Source organism: Psammomys obesus, unplaced genomic scaffold, assembly GCF_907164565.1.
Source record: "Psammomys obesus unplaced genomic scaffold, mPsaObe1.curated_primary_1811, whole genome shotgun sequence".
Taxonomy (NCBI): Eukaryota; Metazoa; Chordata; class Mammalia; order Rodentia; family Muridae; genus Psammomys; species Psammomys obesus.
Window position 1 is genome coordinate 31,223,616 of NW_026592118.1, and position 20,064 is coordinate 31,243,679.

Genomic DNA, 20,064 nt, shown 5'->3' on the forward strand with positions numbered 1-20,064 from the left:
TTCTCTTCTGCTTCTCCACACAATTTACCTCAAGGCAGGTCCTTTCAACACGAGAAGGGTGTAGAGCATTCGTTCCATTAACACCTTTCCTCCACGGTGGCTTTGCACACTGCTGGAAACCCACCCGAGTTACACACCTCTACATTCTTTTTTTGTACAGAGCTTCATGGTATTGGATCATGCCTTGGATAATAAACTGAAAGCTGAAAAGTATCAGTAAAATATACAAACAAACAACAGAATCAGCATTTCAAAATTTTTGTCACAGAAAAATGGACATAAAATCTTATGTTCTATTATACATTATTTTCCCCTTTCCTTTTCTCCCTCCAACCCCTCCGCTGTATTTGTCCTTGACTGTGTTCCTTCTTGATATCATGGCCTCTTTTTCTTTTGAGTGTGTGTGTGTGTGTGTGTGTGTGTTCGCACGCACGCGTGCTCATGTGTTGCTTTTTACAGTTTTTAATGATTTATTTTAATTTTATTTATTTATTTATTTATTTATTTGTTTGTTTGTTTGTTTATTTATTTATTTATTTATTTTTAGGGTGATGCGGGCAAACCTGGTGATAAAGGCCATCCTGGTCCTGCTGGTGCTCGGGTAGGTGTTAACTTCTAAAAATACCCCTTCTCTGAGGCTATCTCCTATCATTATGTTACTTTCAAAAGTGGCATCCTAAGAGCCTTTTGCCAGGGGGAAATGGTTTTATTTTGAGCTCCATGGAGAAAACTATAGCAAGTCAGAGCATGTCGTTTAAGGATGCAGATGCATCTGGCCTTTGTTATACTCACATTATGATTAAGAGGTTATGCTGATGGTCTCTGTCCTTTGTGAAGTGCCTCCTGCTGGTGGACTTCTCTTGAACCACATCAGAAGTTGAGAGACAGCATGTCGAACTGGATGAAACACACGCACCATGAATTTCTTTCATTCTGAAATGACAAAACGAGGCTTGTGAGATTAGCTCTCAAGGTGCTTTGAAGCTATGTAAGCTATCTGTCTCGTGTGTAACCATGAACCTTTCTGTTCTGTTAAACATTTTTAGGGAGCTCCTGGTCCTGATGGGAACAATGGTGCTCAGGGACCTCCTGGACCCCAGGTGCGTACTTCTCCCTGCTCCTTTCCAAAGCAGAGCAAGCCTTGCCCTTCAGAGCAGCCATTCTTTCCATAGTTAAGACAATACATTGACACCAATGCCATCTCCTCTGTCATTGACATCAGTGCTATCTAACTTTGTTCTATCATTCTATCTAACTTTGGTACTATTGTTTTCGGAAATTAACCTCTGGCTTCCTACATATGTGATAACAATGCAATAAGAATACTTTGATTTTTAAAAAAATAGCACAATCGTCATAGCTATCCTAGTATGTATAGACAAATAGCTGGTTTTTCCTTCACAAGACTGGACTCATGACGTTGGCTTTAGACTCTTGACATCAACACATGTTTTTGTGATGTTAATAGGGCATCCAGTAACATGATGCTATCTCTTCTGTCACTCTCAGGGTGTCCAAGGAGGCAAAGGTGAACAGGGCCCTGCTGGTCCTCCAGGCTTCCAGGTGAGTGGACAAGACTCTGACCTTCACCACACTGTTTCCATCCAATTCACTGTAACACCACCAACACCAGAATATGGCTTCACAATGGACGCAGAAGGCACAGTTATTCGAAGCAAACTTTTCTGGAGCGATTTAATAACACACAGCAGTGTTCATGGTGTTATTCCCTTTGTAAGCCCCAAATTAGCAGCTCCCCTGAATATGACTGCAATTTTCATGTCTCTTCATTTAGGGTCTCCCTGGTCCCTCGGGTGCTGCTGGAGAAGCTGGCAAGCCAGGAGAAAGGGTGAGTAAACTGAGTGATGAAGACTTCACTAAATCTAATCATTTCCCTCCTTTAAAATGCCCTATTGCCGTGTAATTACAACACAAAAATTTCATATTTCACACACTAATGATAGCAGCCTAGCCTGTTGGTATTGAACAAGAGAATGAAACAAGTTATTTATATTTTGTCCAAATTGCCTTATTTTATGGATTGACTAAAACATCACAATACGAAAGCAAAACCTATTGACTATTTCATGTAATAGCCTTACTTTTTGTTTTGTTCTTTCCTATATTAAAATACAAATTATTTCCTTCTCCATAGTGAAACCATAAATGCACCGATTTTCTATCAGACCAGAGCCTGAAAAAAAAATTGCTTTTAATGTTTTTCTTGGCATTCAGACATGACACTGCTATACACAATCAGAGCATGAGTTCTGAGTCATTTTCTCTAATTGTGATGAATGCGCCTCAATTTAGTTACATTCTGAAGCCTGAGATCCTTTGTCAACAGTGGGCCACATTAAAGAGACAGCTGGTCAGTAATAAAAGAGATACACATGGGTATACAATTAACTAGGTAATGTACAGAATATGATAATTTATAATTTAAGAAGACGGTCCGGTATATAGCTAAAATATGTGATCCCTGGTCATGTTTGTTATTCTTCATCACATTATCAAAAGAGATAGTCTGCTTTGTTGCTTTTTTTTTTAATATAGTAAACTAAATAATGGGAAGCAAATTTTCTGATACCAGGTCTGGTGCAGATACATCTTTGATAGCAGTGGTAGTCTCCTTTTGTATCTTTTGATAGAGCCAAAGGTTTTGTTATACATTCTAGCCTGTATACCAAAGCATTGATGTGAATAAAGCCCAAACAGCTTTATTTTATAATTCTGAATATTTTAGACACCTTAACCACAAGTAGCTGTAGGGAACCACATGCAGATTCCATGCTATGTTCACTGTTGTGTTGTTACCTAGGGTCTTCCTGGTGAATTTGGTCTCCCCGGTCCTGCTGGCCCAAGAGTAAGTACCACTTAGTTCAATTTCACTAACATTTGACAACATTTTAAAGGAAGTGGTGATTGCCCCCTGGTCACCACCCTTAAAAAGAGTTCCTAGCCTTGCCTATAAACACCATTAGGTTTCTTAGTTAATAGTAAAAGTTTCTGGCTGGTTGCTCATATTTTCTATTCAGTAGCTTTACAGTTACAAGAAACATAAATGAAAAAATGTGCTATAGTAAACAAGTTATATAGACAAATGTGATGTGCTTATTATGGTTGCTATTTTTTGAGCCCAATAAACTAATACCTTATGTCTAAGGTATTTGTAGAATGTGTTGGTGTTGAGAATCTAAAGCTAGATTCATAAGTCTAGTTTTGTGAAGGAAAAACCACTTATTTGTCTATGCATATTGGCATAGCTAGAATTGTTGGTTGCTCTTTTTTTTTTTTTTCTTTTTACGGCTTTTTTCTTTTTTGAATCAATGTATCCCATTATGTTGTTAATTACCACATACCTAGGAAGCCAGAAGTTAATTTCAAAAACCCAATCGTGTCATAGAACAAGTTAGAGCTAGATTCTTTGATACAATTACAATGTGGAACTATGTGATAAATATTCTGGGCCATAACATGTAATGTTGTGGTGATGTTTAGATGTAAATTCAGGGGATTCAGCTAAACTGACACAAATGAACACCCACACTACGTAGATGGCCTCTGTTGACTATGTAATAACATCACTGGTACCGTAAAGGGGGCAGTGATGTGAGAACAGAACCCTATCCATGCATGACATAGCTGTTCAACTAAAACCCCACCATCTATCCTTTGATTACTAAGCATGTCTGACATCTGGCTTTGTCTGTGACTGCAACACAGAAAAGATACTCCCCTTAAAAGCAAATGGATTCCAAAGGTTGCTATAACGTTTCCAACACAACAAAATGTGGAATTGTAGTCCCAGAACATTAGAAGCATATGATATCTTAGAGATTATCTCACGCCTTCCATTATACCAGGAGAAAAATGAGAGGTGAAAAAAACATGTTAATTTTCTAAGCTGTGGTAGAATCTGATCTAAAACTCTAAGCAAGTAAGGATGAGTCAGATCGTGCCTGGGAGTGATTTCTCATTGCTGTCTTACAGGGAGAACGTGGTCCCCCAGGTGAAAGTGGGGCTGCTGGCCCTTCTGGTCCTATTGGAAGCCGAGGTCCCTCTGGAGCCCCAGGGCCTGATGGAAACAAGGTAAAACTATACTTTATGGATAGATGGAATGGGCCTGTGTATTCCAGAATAAGGAGAGCTGGTAAAAGAGTGAATATTTGTACAAAATTTTATCTCCAGTGTAGCGAATTCTACCTCAGTTACTAACAATATGACTCCAGTGGATATTAATTATTCCAAAAGAAGAGATTTGAAGAGGGAGAAAAATCTTTGCTCTAGAAGTCAGCAATGAATTAATATGGTTTTACTCTTTTCTGGTTACGCTATTTGTGCTTTTACATCTCGAACCATCCTTTACATTTATAGAAAGGTTTTTTTTTCTCTGTCTGCATCCAACCCCATACAGTAAAATTTCTAAAAGTAGTCTAGATTTTAATAGTAGAGTTTATAATGATTTAAATTAAGTAAAAACTACATTTACTCTAAACATTTGTGTTCCAAAGCAGATTTCTAGTTTAGGTTTTTAAAAAGATAAGATTATACATCTCTGAAAACCAGGAAACTCATATGACTCCCAGTTCTTACCTTCCAGGGGAAAAAAATGCGAAGAGTAGTTTTAAAAAAGATATTTCATTATGTGGAAAGCTATTAGAGGGGAAAATGGAAACAACATAAGAGGGAAGAGAAGAAAAGAATATGGTGACATTCAGTGCTGCTTTTGAAGGGATCTATTCATCTCAGTAGCTAGCCAACAGATTTTATGTGTAGGGAATTGTGAGGCTTAATATAAAAACGAAAGCTACAGTCTTCACTCTCATGGAGACAATCATCTCCCAAGCTGATGAGGTCTTTTTCCATGTCACTTGCCTAGGCTAAGAGACTTTTCATTGAAAAGGTTTGTGGGCAAACATTTTTCACTCTCTCCTGTCCATTGTCCCATCTTCTTCTCTTCTGTGCCTGTCTTCCTGAAGAGGATGAGGTACAGATTGTAGAAGAATAACAGCCACCCACTCTCCATGCTCTTCTCTTGAGTCATCGTGTCACTAATAGCAGCCCCCTGTTACATCCTTCCTCCTTTCAGCGCCTCCTTTGTGTCTCTAGGCAGCCAAGAATGCCACCCATTAAGTGTATAAATTGGAATTCTTCAAGAGTTTGAGTCTTGGCTTTCTTCTTTTGCCTCTGAAATAATTGATTTCACGTGGTTTTGATTCCAGGGTGAAGCTGGTGCAGTCGGTGCTCCGGGCACCGCTGGGGCCTCTGGTCCTGGTGGGCTTCCAGGAGAGAGGGGTGCTGCTGGCATACCTGGAGGCAAGGGAGAAAAGGTACCACTCAGTGCTGGACCGTGATATATAAGGTCCATGAACTCAGGCAAGAAGGCTGTGCAGGGATGCGCCATTGTTTACAGTCCTTAGCAGGCGGCCTGGTAGCACCTTTGCATGTCTAAACTCACTAATCTGGCAAAAGTCCTCGCTACCATGGAATTTCATGCAAACAGATGGTGTTGAGTAATACATGAGGCTCATTTTAATGCCACCGACAATAATGCCTCATCCTGCCCTACTTAATGGAAGGAGCTGTATTGAACAGCTGTCGACCGTGCTACGGCATTCGTTGCTGTAAGAGTGACCGGGCACCGCAGCCCGTGGCCATGCCATTCCATCCTCATCTACTTGAAACTTGCTTCATTATGAATCAGAGGGATATTTATTCGTTAATATTCAATAATATTCTGAAAAGGCCCTTGAAAGATGAGTTTCATACTGTTTTCTCTCTCTCTCTCTCTCTCTCTCTCTCTCTCTCTTTCTCTCTCTCTCTCTCCCTTTCTCTTTCAATGTCCTATGGGGCGGGAGGGAATTGAAAAACACTAAAATTCTTAAATGTTGGTCGGCATTATAGAAACTTCTGTAGAAGTTCTTACAGTTCATGTCCACTCAGGAGTTTAGTCGGAAAGCAAAACGTGGCTCTTGCTTTTTACTTACAGGGTGAGACGGGTCTCAGAGGTGAAATCGGCAATCCTGGTAGGGACGGTGCTCGTGTGAGTAGAATTTTGCTTTTAACATTTGTTCTTAAATTATTTGTTTGTATCTTATTTAGCAAATTTACGAAGGAGAACTACAAAAGAATTCAGTTTTAGTAAACTTGCAATCCTCCACTTCCTAGGTCACTCATAATATCATTTTACATGCCCCAAAAGAAAATTTAAGTATAGCACACCTTTGAAAATCACATCTTGATATTTTTTTCTACCTTCTTTAGTGTTCAGTATGCCAACCCTAAATTGAATGCCAAAAGCTGTAGGTTTAGAATATGGATTGCTTTGTTGTAAGTCACAATAGGACTTTTAGAAAAACAGTTCTTACATTTCAAAAGGCCACAACCTCCAGCAATACCCGACTACCAATTCTTCTGCCGCAGGATTGATCTAAGGCAGCCTCGGAGATTAGCAATGACTACCATAGGTGTCACAGATGACCCCCAGGAAGTATAATTGCCTTCCTGAGCTGCCAGCACCGCAGCACTTCCTCCTTCTGTCACCTCTCCCTCTCCAAGCTGATAACTCGCTGTAACACATTCCTGGTATTCTTTGCCTTGAGTCACCAAATCCTCACAGTTCCAAATAAGGCTACTTCTGTGCTTCCCTCCCGGGGACTTTACAGGAGTGAGAGAGTCCAGAACTTCCAGATCCCTCTCCTGCCCTGGCCTTTCACATTTCCATAGCCCTTTATCAGCTCTTTCCTCAGGTGTTATACAGTTCCTTCCTCCTGAACTGACTTCTTGATAACCAGTACCAGCATGGATCAGGGGCTTTCATTTTTCATTATTACTACAAATGTGTGCGTGTGTGTGTGTGTGTGTGTGTGTGTGTATGTGTGTGTGTGTGTGTGCACCCCCTTGAGTGGATACGTCCCTGTATCCTGGCTAAATGTGGTGGTCAAAGGACAAGTTGTGAACATGGCTTCTCACAAGTGGGTCTTCCATGGATCAAACTCAGAGTCATCAGGCTTGGTTGCAAACACTTTCCCTGCTGAATCATCCTGCTGGCCCCCTCACGAGCTTTCTTGATGTCCTGCCAAAATAAGCAATACAGGTGTTCTGACACTCCCTGAACAGTCTGGATGGTGTGTGTCGTTTTTAGTAAGGCTCGTTTCCCTTTCGGGTCCTAGGGTGCTCCTGGTGCTGTAGGTGCCCCTGGTCCTGCTGGAGCCACTGGTGACCGGGTAAGTGCATTTGAAACGAGTTGTATACATTTCCATCGAGTTGTAACTCTCTGAGCTGATAGCAACGTCTAAAATTCCCTGCTTGCCCCAGTCTCAAAGTGCCTTGGCAATTCATTTCTATCTGGCTCTAAAGCCTACTTATTTAAAAGAAGAAAGAAAGAAACAGCAGTGCAGCAGGGAAGCAAATGCTGCTTGTTTGCTGTTCTCTCTCCCTGCCTATGGATGTGCCAGCTGTCTGATCTATACCTTAATCCCTATCATTTGTTCTAAAGACTTTCCCTGTTGCCCATTAACAATATCCTAATGCACTGAGCCTTCTCAAAGCCTTCAATTGTAAAAAAAGAAAAAAAAATCAATAAAATACATAGTGTGCCCATTTTACATCGAGCAGCCCATTTAAAATAGACCTTATTTATTGTATTGCAAAGATTGCAGCAAATAGATCAGTCCTATATCCATCTAAAAATTAAAATGTCCTCCTCCGGGTATTATGGGGACTGATTTATAGTGTTTCTGCAAGTGAACAACCACTACCATTCCACCTTTTAAAATGAATCCGGCCTTAAGTAGAGGAAGAATTCACCTCATTTTGTTCTCTGAAATGTCCATTAGTCTCTTCCAAGGTAACTGCAGACTTTGAAAATGGCCTTCTCTCTGCTGCTCTTCCCTCTTCCTCCCGCCATCTGCATGAGGCACATTAAGCCACTCATCACTGGTCTTTGGTGCCATTACAGGGTGAAGCTGGTGCTGCTGGTCCTGCTGGGCCCCCTGGTCCTCGAGGTAGCCCTGTAAGTAGAAACCAGAGCTTTAGGGATACCGCTATGTCATGGTTTACAGGCATCCATGAAGCTACGAATGTAACATCTTTATCTCCCACCTAGGGTGAACGTGGTGAGGTTGGTCCTGCTGGCCCCAATGGATTTGCTGGTCCTGCTGTGAGTATCACATAAGCGAGCTTCATCTGACATCTCAATGAGTCAGAAGGCCATTGCTCACTGCTCTTCCTTCCAACAGGGTGCTGCTGGCCAACCTGGTGCTAAAGGAGAAAAGGGAACCAAAGGGCCTAAGGGTGAAAATGGTGTCGTTGGTCCTGCTGGACCTGTTGGAGCTGCTGGGCCATCTGTAAGTTGAATTCACTGTTGATCAACATACCCAAGCATTTTCATAATCCAATACGTGCCTGTTAAGTGCTTACTGTCTACTAAGCATCTCAGATAAAGGTATAAACGCACACACATACATATATGTGTGATGTAGATAGATAGATAGATAGATAGATAGATAGATAGATAGATAGATAGATAGATAGATAGTTTTTTGAGACAGGATTTTCTGTGTATTCCTGGCTTTCCTGAAACTCAGTCTGTAGACCAGGCTAGTCTCAAACTCAGAAATCTGCCTGCCTCTGCCTCCAAGTGCTGGGATTAATGGTGTGTGCCACCACACCCAGCAAGATTTTGTTTTTTGAGAACTCATGTTTAAACGCCACATTGTACAGTTTTGTGAATATATTATTTCATGTGACACAGATAGTTGTATTTCATTCCTAAATTTTCTTCAAGAGTAGAAGGGATAGATGAGAATGTGTCATCTAAAAATAAGAATAACATTTGTAAGGGTTACTTGTTTTGTGAGTTGATGCCACTTTATTTTTGCTTGTATTTAGGGTCCAAATGGCCCCCCTGGTCCTGTTGGAGGTCGTGGTGATGGAGGGCCCCCTGTGAGTATTTATAATTGACTCATCACTTTTCTTTCTTAGCTACTTACTAGTGACAGTTTGAAAGTTTTAGAATTTTGGTAAGTTTGAACTGTGAAGAGGGGCGGGTCTTGAGAGTTAACTTCATTCTAATCCAATCAGAAAAATTATGAAGTTAAACAGTACTGAAATTAAAGACAGCTACGTGGGCATGAACTCAATCTCAGTGGCAACTCAATGCAACAGAGGTGGCTGCTGCCATTCTAAGGGAAATAAGTAAGGTCAAGCCCAGGCAGTTTAACTGGGAAATAGATAAAATGTTTCTCTAGTCCCTCTTATCCTTTTGTTAACATCTCACTTCTGACTGACCAAGTCTCCTCATTCAGGGTTATCACCCCAACTCTCTAGAGACTCAGACTACCCTAAGAATGAACTCCTCTGATGTTTTCCCTCCTTACTCTGGGTCATTTTTATACTTCCTTCTATGAACAACACTCCTTTTTCTAGTGTGCTTTCCCTCCCACCCAGCCAAGTGGTCAATAAACATTCATATCTCATAATGAAAACATCTTATATTCCCCCATCACCATCAGATAACCCGTTAGCATTTCAAAAAGTACCAACAATCTTCATGTAAAATATGGGCATTACAACTAGTACCATACTTTTAAGATGTATAGAGGGGAGCCTTCAGGACCCCAGGTTAGTGGTCCCCTTCTTGAAGCTGAGTGCTACCTCTTCTGTGGTCCATCTCTAGTCCCATGATGCTTTTCCAAAGGAAAAATGTCTGTCTTATCCCAATTCTTGGTATTGATTTGACTGTGGAGTTTTAATGTGCTTGGTTCTTAGGGTATGACTGGCTTCCCTGGTGCTGCTGGACGAACTGGTCCCCCTGGACCCAGTGTAAGTACATGATGCTAAAGATATCTTCATTTTCACTTAGCATAAGACTGGGCCTCTTGTAGGAAGTTGAGGCAGTTGAGAACTATCTATTAAAACAGATTATTAATATTTTCTAGTAAATTGCCAGTTTAAAATTATCTTTTCTGAATGATTAAGACAAAATCATTACAAATGATATTTTAAAATATCAATATAAGTAGCTGTTATTTATATAAATACCAGCACTCTTTGGAATGCATAATCTGTCTTTAAAGAGAAAAAAAAGCAACAATAAGGCTTTGGTCACATATCTGATATTTCTATATCTAATTACTCTTTATAGCTAACATTCTGCCTCCATTCTAAGGCTATAATTGTTCCTGAATTTAAAGGTAGTTTGTCCTCTAATTTAATTCTTATTCAAACCCTCCTGTCAGGGCTCAAGAGAATTTAATTAATTATCAAGGATTAAGTATTCCAGTTAAAGTTTCAGGGAAAAAGAAATAGCAAAGATGTTGATTTCTTGGAATTTTTTTTTTTTTTACGGATTCATAACAGAAAAAAATTCATTCCTTGTAGGCATTTAATTAAACCTAGTCAAGAGCGTATGCAGTTTCTCAGTTCTGAACAGAATGCCAGGGTTGGTTTTGCTTAAGAAGAAATGGCCAGAGGCTGCAGGAATCCTAAGTTCCCTTCAACTAAGACTTAATCAACAGACTTAAATCTCCTCTCGGTTCTGATTCCAATCTACCAGGGTTCCAGTAATATAACATGCATTGCCTTCATCACACTAAAATTTCCCCCTGACTCTACCTCATCAGTTATCTTTATTACAGGAAAGAATTGCTTCTTCCTATGAGAATCTTAAAAGTCCCAAAAATGGCTGGGGTATTATTTTTCCTAGTGGCATTGTTTGAGTCCTAGTGTCTAGGAGCTGTGCAGCCCACCCCCTCGAGGTCTGTAACAATGAACAGAAAGCTAATGACCTAACACATTTGATCACAGGGTATTACTGGCCCTCCTGGCCCCCCTGGTGCTCCTGGTAAAGAAGGGATCCGTGGCCCTCGTGGTGACCAAGGTCCAGTTGGCCGAACCGGAGAAACAGGTGCATCTGGACCCCCTGGATTTACTGGTGAAAAGGGTCCCTCTGGAGAACCTGGCACTGCAGTAAGTGATTTCAAACTCCTTTTCCTCAATACTGACATTGGGTTAGGATAAAGCCCCTTTACAAATCCTCAAGTGGCATACGTGTATTAGTGAGTAATGCAGACTCTCAGGTTGAGCTCAGTTGAGCCAGGAAATCTGTCCAGCACTCGAGAAGGTGTCGTGGCGACAGCAGAGGCACCAAAAGTGCGTAATAGGAATGACAGAGAATGAGGAAATGCAACTTCACTGTAACAGCCCTTTCTGCTCTCAGGGGACGTAAGAATTAGAACAGAATCCTATTGCTGTGGCTCTCCTTCTGTAAATTAATCGAGCTCCATAAGCTGCTGGTCCCCGAAGCATTCCTGGTTCAGAGCTACTGCTGTTCTGAAAGGTGCCTGTGTTAGACTTCAGAAGCCATGATCAAAATTGTCTTCCTTGCATAAAAATTAGATTCCCCCAACCCTACACACACACAGTGATTTTATTAATCTCAACGACATATAAACATACCAAAATGTAAACTTACTGTCATCTCCAGAAAAAAAAAAAAGAGAGAGAGAGAGAGTAAAAAGAAAGCCATCCAAGGATCTGCCCCACCAGTTAGAAGTCACTGGCCTGTTCCTGAGCTAGGCCCCCTCGTTTTCCCAGTCCTTGAGCTAAGCTGTATGATGAAATAGGGTCTTACCAGTAATAATCAGTCTATGTTTTCTCTCTTGTCTAGGGACCCCCTGGCACCGCAGGTCCTCAGGGTCTTCTTGGTGCTCCCGGTATTCTGGGTCTCCCTGGCTCTAGAGGTGAACGTGGTCTTCCAGGTATCGCTGGCTCTCTGGTGAGTGAGTGCTTGACACCATTCTGATTCTCATTAACATGATAAAGGATCTTAAAAGCTGCCACTTCAAATATGACAGATTGATCACTGAATAACTCCACTTAAGATGTTTTATTATTATTCATGGCATTTTCTTTATACAGATCACATGCCACTTATCTAGGAAGCTTTAATACTACCTTACTTAGACACACACTATAAAGACACAGCTTAACATTATGCAGAATGATTTTTGTTCTTTCTACATGCTTAAGAATGATATAAGCTCTAATTGCATTTACTTCCCTGCAATGTGAAATGTTAAGAAGAATGGGATTCTGGAAGTTTATGAATCATTCCATTTAACCCTATACTTGACAGCAGCTAGGAACCATCTTTTATACAGAAACTATCAACTTCATGAAGTAATTCTATTTGGGATGTTAGGTGTCATGAGACCCTCCCTGGCCCCCATACACAGCCACATCCACACCACTGACCCACAAGTGTGGTGAAGACACGGCAAGGGATGATAGCAGTGGTGATTTCTACCACGCTGTGACCCACCTATAGTCAACTTACCTTTCTCTTTTAACTAGAGTTTCTTGGGAGGTTTTCTGGGAGGTTGAGGTTAGAAATCTCTTCTGATAGTGATGTTATTTTACCTTCTCTACCACTTTAGGGTGAACCTGGTCCTGTGGGCATAGCAGGCCCTCCTGGGGCCCGTGGTCCCCCTGGTGCTGTGGGTAGTCCTGGTGTTAATGGTGCCCCTGGCGAAGCTGGTCGTGATGTGAGTACAACCCTTTGTTGTAAGTAAAACCATGAAGGATACCATCCTGTGTTAGCTTCTAGTGTTGGCTTGAAGTCTCATGTTACGAGCTACTAAACTAGACCATCTGCTTCTCTATAAAATGACCTTTCTTTGCAGTAAGACTATGGGAATCACTTGGGTTTGGAAATGGTCTTTAAGTAGCATACTTTAAGTTGGGCCCCAAGTATTTAAAATTCTTCCAAAACAATAAGTTGGGAGGTTATTGCTCCTATTCTGTTTAACTGTCTGAACACTGAACAATGAAGGCAGAGTGGCGGCAACAGTGAGGCTAATAGATCACTGAAGCTCACGGGCATCTTGGTGTTCACGATATTCTCATAGGGTAACCCTGGCAACGATGGTCCCCCAGGTCGCGATGGTCTACCTGGACACAAGGTCAGTATACATTTTCATCATCTTCTATGAGTGGTTAAAATGCTGGCAGGCTGATGCTAAGCTTCACTTTTGCCTCTGATAGGGAGAGCGTGGTTATCCTGGCAACATTGGTCCTGCTGGTGCTGTCGGCGCTCCAGGTCCTCACGGGTCTGTGGGTCCTGCTGGGAAACATGGAAACCGTGGTGAGCCTGTAAGTATGGAAATCTTGTTACCCTCATGGACCTCACTATGAATTCACACTTGAGGGCAGTGGGGCCCTCAAGAGGAGGATCTTGAACTTAGCTCATGAGTTCTGTTTTTCTTTTCTGATTCACAGGGTCCTGCTGGTTCTGTTGGTCCTGTTGGTGCTGTTGGTCCAAGAGGTCCTAGTGTATGTACATGATGATGATTAACATTTAAGAATTAAGAGAAATAATTCCAAAGCATCTACTTAGTCAGTAGATAATATATAGGCTGGACTTTGGTACTTTAGTCCATGCTGAGAAATGATTCCGATGATGTCATTATTTTACGTCTATTCCACTTGTTTGTATTAGTTAGTCATAAGGAGGGAGCCCTTTTACGCACTGCTCAATTAATGATGGCCAGAGAAGATGGCATCCCAGTTAGACCTGTACATGCCTCGAGTTTCCTTTGCAAATGGATTAAACACCCCTCAAAGAGAAGTCAGTGATATTGTTCTAAAAGCATAGAAAACCATCTCTTTCTTTTCCTTTGTAGGGTCCTCAAGGTATTCGAGGTGACAAAGGAGAGGCCGGTGATAAAGGGCCCAGAGGTCTTCCTGGCATAAAGGGACACAATGGATTGCAGGGTCTTCCCGGTCTTGCTGTAAGTGAAATTTGACCATCTTGCATGAGTTCTAACCTGAATGACCTTCAGCTCAGAGGGTCCTTCCTCAGATGCCCACTGTTACTATGTAAAATGCCTTACCTCCATTCCAATCCATTCCAATTCTCTAGCTAAGTCCACCTCTCTCAGAGAGGATTCAATTTCCTGTTCTAACACAGAAACGTAAGGGTTAAAGGAGAAAGAAACATTCGTATATTAACATCTCCTGGCAACAGTGTCCTTCAACCCCACTTAAAATAAATATAATTAGAGGGATGACTAATATTGCACTGTTGAAATAGCTTGTGGAAAAAAAAAATAATTGAACATAATAGATATAATGGGAGAAAAGAGCCCCACTTTACATTTTCAATTTTCTCAATCCAGAGTCCATTGAAACTAAAGTTTTCTATTAAATTTGGGGGAAAAAAAAAAAAAAAAAAAAAAAGACTATCCACTGACATGTATTTTGAAAGTATGATTTTTTTTCCTCCATTCTCTTTTAAAAGGGCCTACATGGTGACCAAGGTGCTCCTGGCCCCGTGGGTCCTGCAGGTCCCAGGGTAAGAGAATCAAAATTAAAGTTCTTCTCTTGAACTAAAGAACAGTCCAGGCAGGAAGCCCTGGGCAACTATTACCTTGGGGTTTTGCTTATTCACAAACACTTGGTATCCTTCTTCTCTAGGGTCCTGCTGGTCCTTCTGGCCCTGTTGGTAAAGATGGTCGATCTGGACATCCTGGACCAGTGGGGCCTGCTGGTGTTCGTGGCTCTCAGGGTAGCCAAGGTCCCGCTGTAAGTATGGCTTGGAAAGATAGCTTAGAGCATCCCTGGTTAAAGGAATGTTTTCTTCAGACTAAACTGAGGAGACTTTCATAGCCTGTTGGAGTAACTCCACTTCAGTAGCTCTCTAAGAAGTTTGTAAACTGTCTGTCTATGATGGGCTTTTTCAATCTGTCTCTGTACGACTGAGATCAAGTAATTTATTTGCATGAGCTTGTTTCTTTTTCTCGTATTAGAACATGTTTTGATACAAAGCACATCTGAAAATTTCCTGTCCTGGCAGCCTCTTCCACCATCACTCCGTTTAAAACTGTCTCTCTGACTCTTACTTTATAGGGTCCTCCTGGTCCCCCTGGTCTTCCTGGGCCCCCTGGTGCCAGTGGAGGTGGATATGACATTGGTTTCGATGGAGACTTCTACAGAGCTGACCAGCCTCGCTCACAGCCTTCACTGAGACCCAAGGACTATGAAGTTGATGCAACTCTGAAATCCCTCAATAACCAGATTGAGACCCTTCTCACTCCTGAAGGCTCTAGAAAGAACCCTGCCCGCACATGCCGGGACTTAAGACTCAGCCACCCAGAGTGGAACAGCGGTGGGTCAGAATATTTAAACCACACTGGTCCCTCATACAGCGGGGCTTTCCAAAACCAATTTTTTACTGATGTTTATGATGAACATATATTTGGGCCCCCCAAAAAAATCTCTACTGTCAAAAATCATACCCAGTTAATGAACCATCATTTTCTTTGCTCCAGCCCACACTCACCCTTAAATATGCTGAGTCATTTATTTATTTATTCTCAGTACTGGGTGTTAAATAGACAATAGAGCTACATCTCCAGGACACATTTTATACTTTGTTCTGGGACTAGGTCTCACTAAGTTACCTAAACTGCCCTTGGATTCACTCGAGTCTTAGTAGGCCATTGATTTTTGATCCTGCCACCTTAGATAGTGTAAGTCTTGGCTGAATGTTTCATGAAGAAAGAGGGACTCTTAAAAATAGTCAGCCTTTTCCCATTTACAGTGGGATAGGTGATGTAAGAGCACCGTCACAATGTTTTCATAAGAATCAATGTTATTGACAAATTGTTATCAGAGCCTCAATTTGCAGTCAGAAGTTTACAAGCTGAGTTTTCTTTTCTGAAAAGATTACTACTGGATTGATCCTAACCAAGGATGCACTATGGATGCCATCAAAGTATACTGTGATTTCTCCACTGGTGAAACCTGCATCCAGGCCCAACCTGTAAGCATCCCAGCCAAGAACTCATACAGCAGGGCCCAGGCCAACAAACACGTCTGGCTAGGAGAAACTATCAATGGTGGCAGCCAGGTATGGAATCCTCCAAATCCTCCTCCTCCTAAATATAATCTTCTTAGGATCATTTGCTTTTTAATTACTTGGGCTTTAATCCTTTACCTCAGGGCTTATTTAAAAAAAAAAAAAAAAAACTGCTCTTTTCACAAGTTCCAATTCTATCCTAGATTGCACACTAAAAGATTGGTCACATTCATCTAATTCAACGTTATTATTCAAATGTGACTTAATGGGTAATCACTGGAGAAATGGCTAATGTGATTTCATGTAAAGGTGCACCGGCCAGCAGATAGCCCCCCAGCTATGCATATGTATTTCTGAATGTGAGCAGCTTTTCTGAATTTTTAATCAAACCTTTCCACTGACGTTAACGCATGACACTAGAATCCAGTATGTTACAGAAAACAGAATGAGGTTTGACTCCATCTCACATTTGCAAAATACTAATGAAGGGACATTCATGGTAATGTGCTCCTGCCTTTCTTTTCATGACCTTGCTCTCACCACGTAGGTCTTAAGGTACTTAAAGCAACAGAAGCTTTGACAAGGGTGTTGTCTCCTTTAAAAGCACCCTTTTCCTAAGCCCCAACTACCATGCCATTATTTCTTCTTCTACCAGACTCTCTTTATTTGAGTTTCAGGCTGAGGCATCCACTTAAGAGTTTTCACCTTCTTTTCTATAGTTTGAATACAACATGGAAGGAGTGACTTCCAAGGAAATGGCGACTCAACTTGCCTTCATGCGCCTGCTAGCTAACCGTGCCTCTCAGAACATCACCTACCACTGCAAGAACAGCATCGCATACCTGGATGAGCAGACAGGCAGCTTGAATAAGGCTGTGGTTCTGCAGGGCTCCAATGACGTCGAACTTGTTGCTGAGGGCAACAGCAGGTTCACCTACAGTGTCCTCGTAGATGGCTGCTCCGTAAGTAATGGGGAAATGTCAGAAGAACATTTTGGGAAGTGGAGTGATGGGTTCTAGCTTAGACTATTAAATCAAGAGATGAATGCGAGACCTAAGTTAATTGGCCTTTCTTTTATGAGCACATCTAAATTCACCCAACCATTCGGTGCTACGTACAGGAATTCTTTTTAGATACTTTCTTCTAAGCAACTCTAACATCCTGAGCTGCCCCCATGCTTTCCCTTCAACATTTAGAGCTCTTAGATATTAGTATATACTTAAAACTTACTGAGGTTAAAAACTCTTCAGTTACCCCCGGAGTATGACCTTCACTCAATTTGTTTGTAAAATGTTTTCTTATAAAAGAAAAGTATGTAGCCTATTTTATATAACGTGCTATAAATAGAATGAAATATAAAATGTAAAGCTACTGTATACCTACCAAACTCTACACATACGTACACACACAAGATACGCAAACACACATACCATGCGCACATATCACACACACCACACACACACACACACACAGCAACTATATGCGCACCCTGGAAATTATGTTATAGCAAGGTCACAGGAAGGTGTGTCCAAATGCGTTTGGAACTAATCCTGAGTGAGAACCCTTTCCTGAAAGATATCCTTGACACTGAATGTCAACAATGAACTTCTTAATCAGAAATACACCTTCGGAAATGTATGGACCCGCCAAACAGTGGCTCTCATAAATGCTGATGCTTAAATTTAAGTCAGGTGCAGAGGTAATGCTGCCTTACCTATTATCTTCCTTCCCCAATATTCTTTCTGAAACAGAAAAAGACAAGTGAATGGGGCAAGACAATCATCGAATACAAAACAAATAAGCCATCTCGCCTGCCGTTCCTTGACATTGCTCCTTTGGACATTGGTGGTGCTGACCAAGAATTCCGTGTGGAAGTTGGCCCAGTTTGTTTCAAATAAGTGAACTCTACCTAAATTAAAAACTAAAAAAAAAAAATACCTGAAAAACCTTTCTCTTTGCCATTTCTTCCTTTAAAAAAAAACTGAAAGCTGAATCCTTCCATGTCTTCTTCTAAGCACCTAAATCTTAAACTGTGGGCGAAAGAGAAGGATTGGTCAGAGCAGTGTGCAATATGATCCAGTTAAGCCCTCTCCCCGGCCCCCCTCCCAAAATATTTGCAGTGTTGTTTTTGTTTTTTTTTAAACACTCTGACACCTGTTGTGGAAACTGTCAACCTTTGTAAGAAAACCAAAATAAAAATTGAAAAATAAAATAAAATAAAAAAAACCATGAACACTCGCACCACTTGTGGCTTCTGACTATCTTCCAGAGGGAAGTTTAGAACCCAAACTTCCAAAGGTTTAAACTACCTCAAGATGCTTTCCTGTGAGTGTAGACCATCTCGATGGGAGTTGACCCAGACAGACATGAACCGAGCTACTTGCTCTGTTTTGCTTGTGATACAAAGGTGCTAACAGTATTTTAGATACTTGAAGAATGCTGATGGTGCTAGAAGAATTACAGAAGAAATGATCCTCCATATTGAGGTGCATTGTGTGGATTTTTAAATTTGATATAGCAGCCTCCTATTTCCCATGGAGTCCCCAGCTAAAGGTATGCAGATCATTTGCCCAAAGTTTTCTCTTCTTTAGATTCAGCATTTGTCCTTTGCCAGCCTCATTTTCATTCTTTTCCCAATGGTTCCAAAGAAGTCTTGTTTCTTAGACAAGCAGAAAAATTAAATTGTACCTATTTTGTATATGTGAGATGTTTAAATAAATTGTGAAAAGTGAAATAAAGCATGTTTGGTTTTCCAAAAGAAAATATTGAGTAAAATTCCTTGCTTTGATGTCCTTTGCAATGTGAATATAGATCTTTACCAGCCATTAAAACGAATGTACCAGTCTTAAAAAAAATGTACCTCATTAGAAAGAAATGAACAAGGAAGGACTCGGGAGATCTTAGCCCCAGTTTCTGCTGTGCTCCTTGGAGCTAAGTGACCTTCAGCCTCTGAGTCTGGTTTTCTGCTTCCAACCTGATAACACAGGGAAGAATTCTGTCCTTTCTGTGCTGTGGTGCATTTGTATTCTTCAGAATACATGGTTCCTAAGCAACACGACGTTGTTGATCTCTGCTTTCTGAAAGCAAAGGTCCATAGAAACTTTTGTCTCATTATCCATCAAGCACTTTGTAACCATGGCTGAAAGCTGGTCTATGCGCAATTAATATTATTAACTAAAACAGTTTCAAATATTCAGTAAAAATGCCACACACTTAAAAATGACGCAACTGACTACAATGACTGTGAAGAGGTGATGTGTGTGCTGTCAATCAGGATAGACAGTTGTAGATAAGAGTACCAAGAACACCTCCTTGCCAAATCAAGTTCATTTTCCTCCCCTGCACCTTTTAATGACATCTTTAACACACTTAAACATAGTAACGTGTCAAGAAAAATGTTAAGATTCATTTAGAACTTATTCCCTGTTGCAGAACATAATTGTTATTGTAATATTTGCCTCCTGTTATAAGTCATCTTGAGATTCAATTAGTTTAAAAGCAAAGGGCTGAACATGAGGAAAATTTTAACATTAACACTAAAGAGTTAGCAGGATCTACTAGCCAAATGGTGACATCAAGTTGAGGCTTTTCTCCCACTAGAATCTGGATACCGGTGTGTTTGCTAAGGTGCAGAGTCATCCACCAAGCTTAGATCTCCTAAGGAGTCAGTGTTTGTACCTACTGTGTGCAATTCTGATTCTGCACCAAGCAGGAAACAATTTCCTAAGGTCTCTGCATGTCTGAGAAGAATATGTGCCCCAATCACACTAAGCTAAACTTCCTGTCATTAAAATGCAAGGATTCCCTCAAATTAATAATTGAAATAGCAAGGGCAAAGTTGTGTGATAAAATTGTTAGAAGTCTCTGGGTTGATTATAATTATGGCTTCTGGCTTGTGATATGAGGAAAAAAACCAGCATTTCATGACTACCAACTGTGGCTCAAATACCATGTTAGAATAATTGCATCTGAGCCTCCTCTCCCAATAGATTACCAAGTCAACAGTCTTAATAACTACTCCATCACCAATGCATAACAACATAAAAAGGAGAAAAGGAAAAATTAAATAATAACACATTTACTAGGTAGCAGTGAGGAAAGATGTTATAGTCAAGAAGTCAAGATACCAATAGAATAAATAGTTAAATAAAGTTTTGATATATCCTACTAACAACAATGAGGGTAGCTAAACAAAAGAA

General features: G+C 40.8%; 1 protein-coding gene across 1 annotated transcript in view; it reads left to right on the forward strand.

Moving 5' to 3' along the window:
- The window catches only part of Col1a2 (collagen type I alpha 2 chain), a 35,942-nt gene extending 17,314 nt beyond the window's left edge, over window positions 1-18,628 (forward strand). The window contains exons 25-51 of the mRNA XM_055612784.1: window positions 548-601; window positions 1,047-1,100; window positions 1,510-1,563; window positions 1,796-1,849; window positions 2,822-2,866; window positions 3,994-4,092; window positions 5,226-5,333; window positions 5,993-6,046; window positions 7,176-7,229; window positions 7,964-8,017; window positions 8,111-8,164; window positions 8,244-8,351; window positions 8,896-8,949; window positions 9,775-9,828; window positions 10,813-10,974; window positions 11,675-11,782; window positions 12,444-12,551; window positions 12,915-12,968; window positions 13,051-13,158; window positions 13,285-13,338; window positions 13,689-13,796; window positions 14,306-14,359; window positions 14,482-14,589; window positions 14,914-15,172; window positions 15,732-15,916; window positions 16,585-16,827; window positions 17,617-18,628. Of these exons, the coding sequence (XP_055468759.1) occupies window positions 548-601; window positions 1,047-1,100; window positions 1,510-1,563; window positions 1,796-1,849; window positions 2,822-2,866; window positions 3,994-4,092; window positions 5,226-5,333; window positions 5,993-6,046; window positions 7,176-7,229; window positions 7,964-8,017; window positions 8,111-8,164; window positions 8,244-8,351; window positions 8,896-8,949; window positions 9,775-9,828; window positions 10,813-10,974; window positions 11,675-11,782; window positions 12,444-12,551; window positions 12,915-12,968; window positions 13,051-13,158; window positions 13,285-13,338; window positions 13,689-13,796; window positions 14,306-14,359; window positions 14,482-14,589; window positions 14,914-15,172; window positions 15,732-15,916; window positions 16,585-16,827; window positions 17,617-17,763 (2,598 nt within the window). The 3' untranslated portion in view covers window positions 17,764-18,628. The remainder of the gene's footprint in view (window positions 1-547; window positions 602-1,046; window positions 1,101-1,509; window positions 1,564-1,795; window positions 1,850-2,821; window positions 2,867-3,993; window positions 4,093-5,225; window positions 5,334-5,992; window positions 6,047-7,175; window positions 7,230-7,963; window positions 8,018-8,110; window positions 8,165-8,243; window positions 8,352-8,895; window positions 8,950-9,774; window positions 9,829-10,812; window positions 10,975-11,674; window positions 11,783-12,443; window positions 12,552-12,914; window positions 12,969-13,050; window positions 13,159-13,284; window positions 13,339-13,688; window positions 13,797-14,305; window positions 14,360-14,481; window positions 14,590-14,913; window positions 15,173-15,731; window positions 15,917-16,584; window positions 16,828-17,616) is intronic.
- Window positions 18,629-20,064: the final 1,436 nt, after the last annotated feature.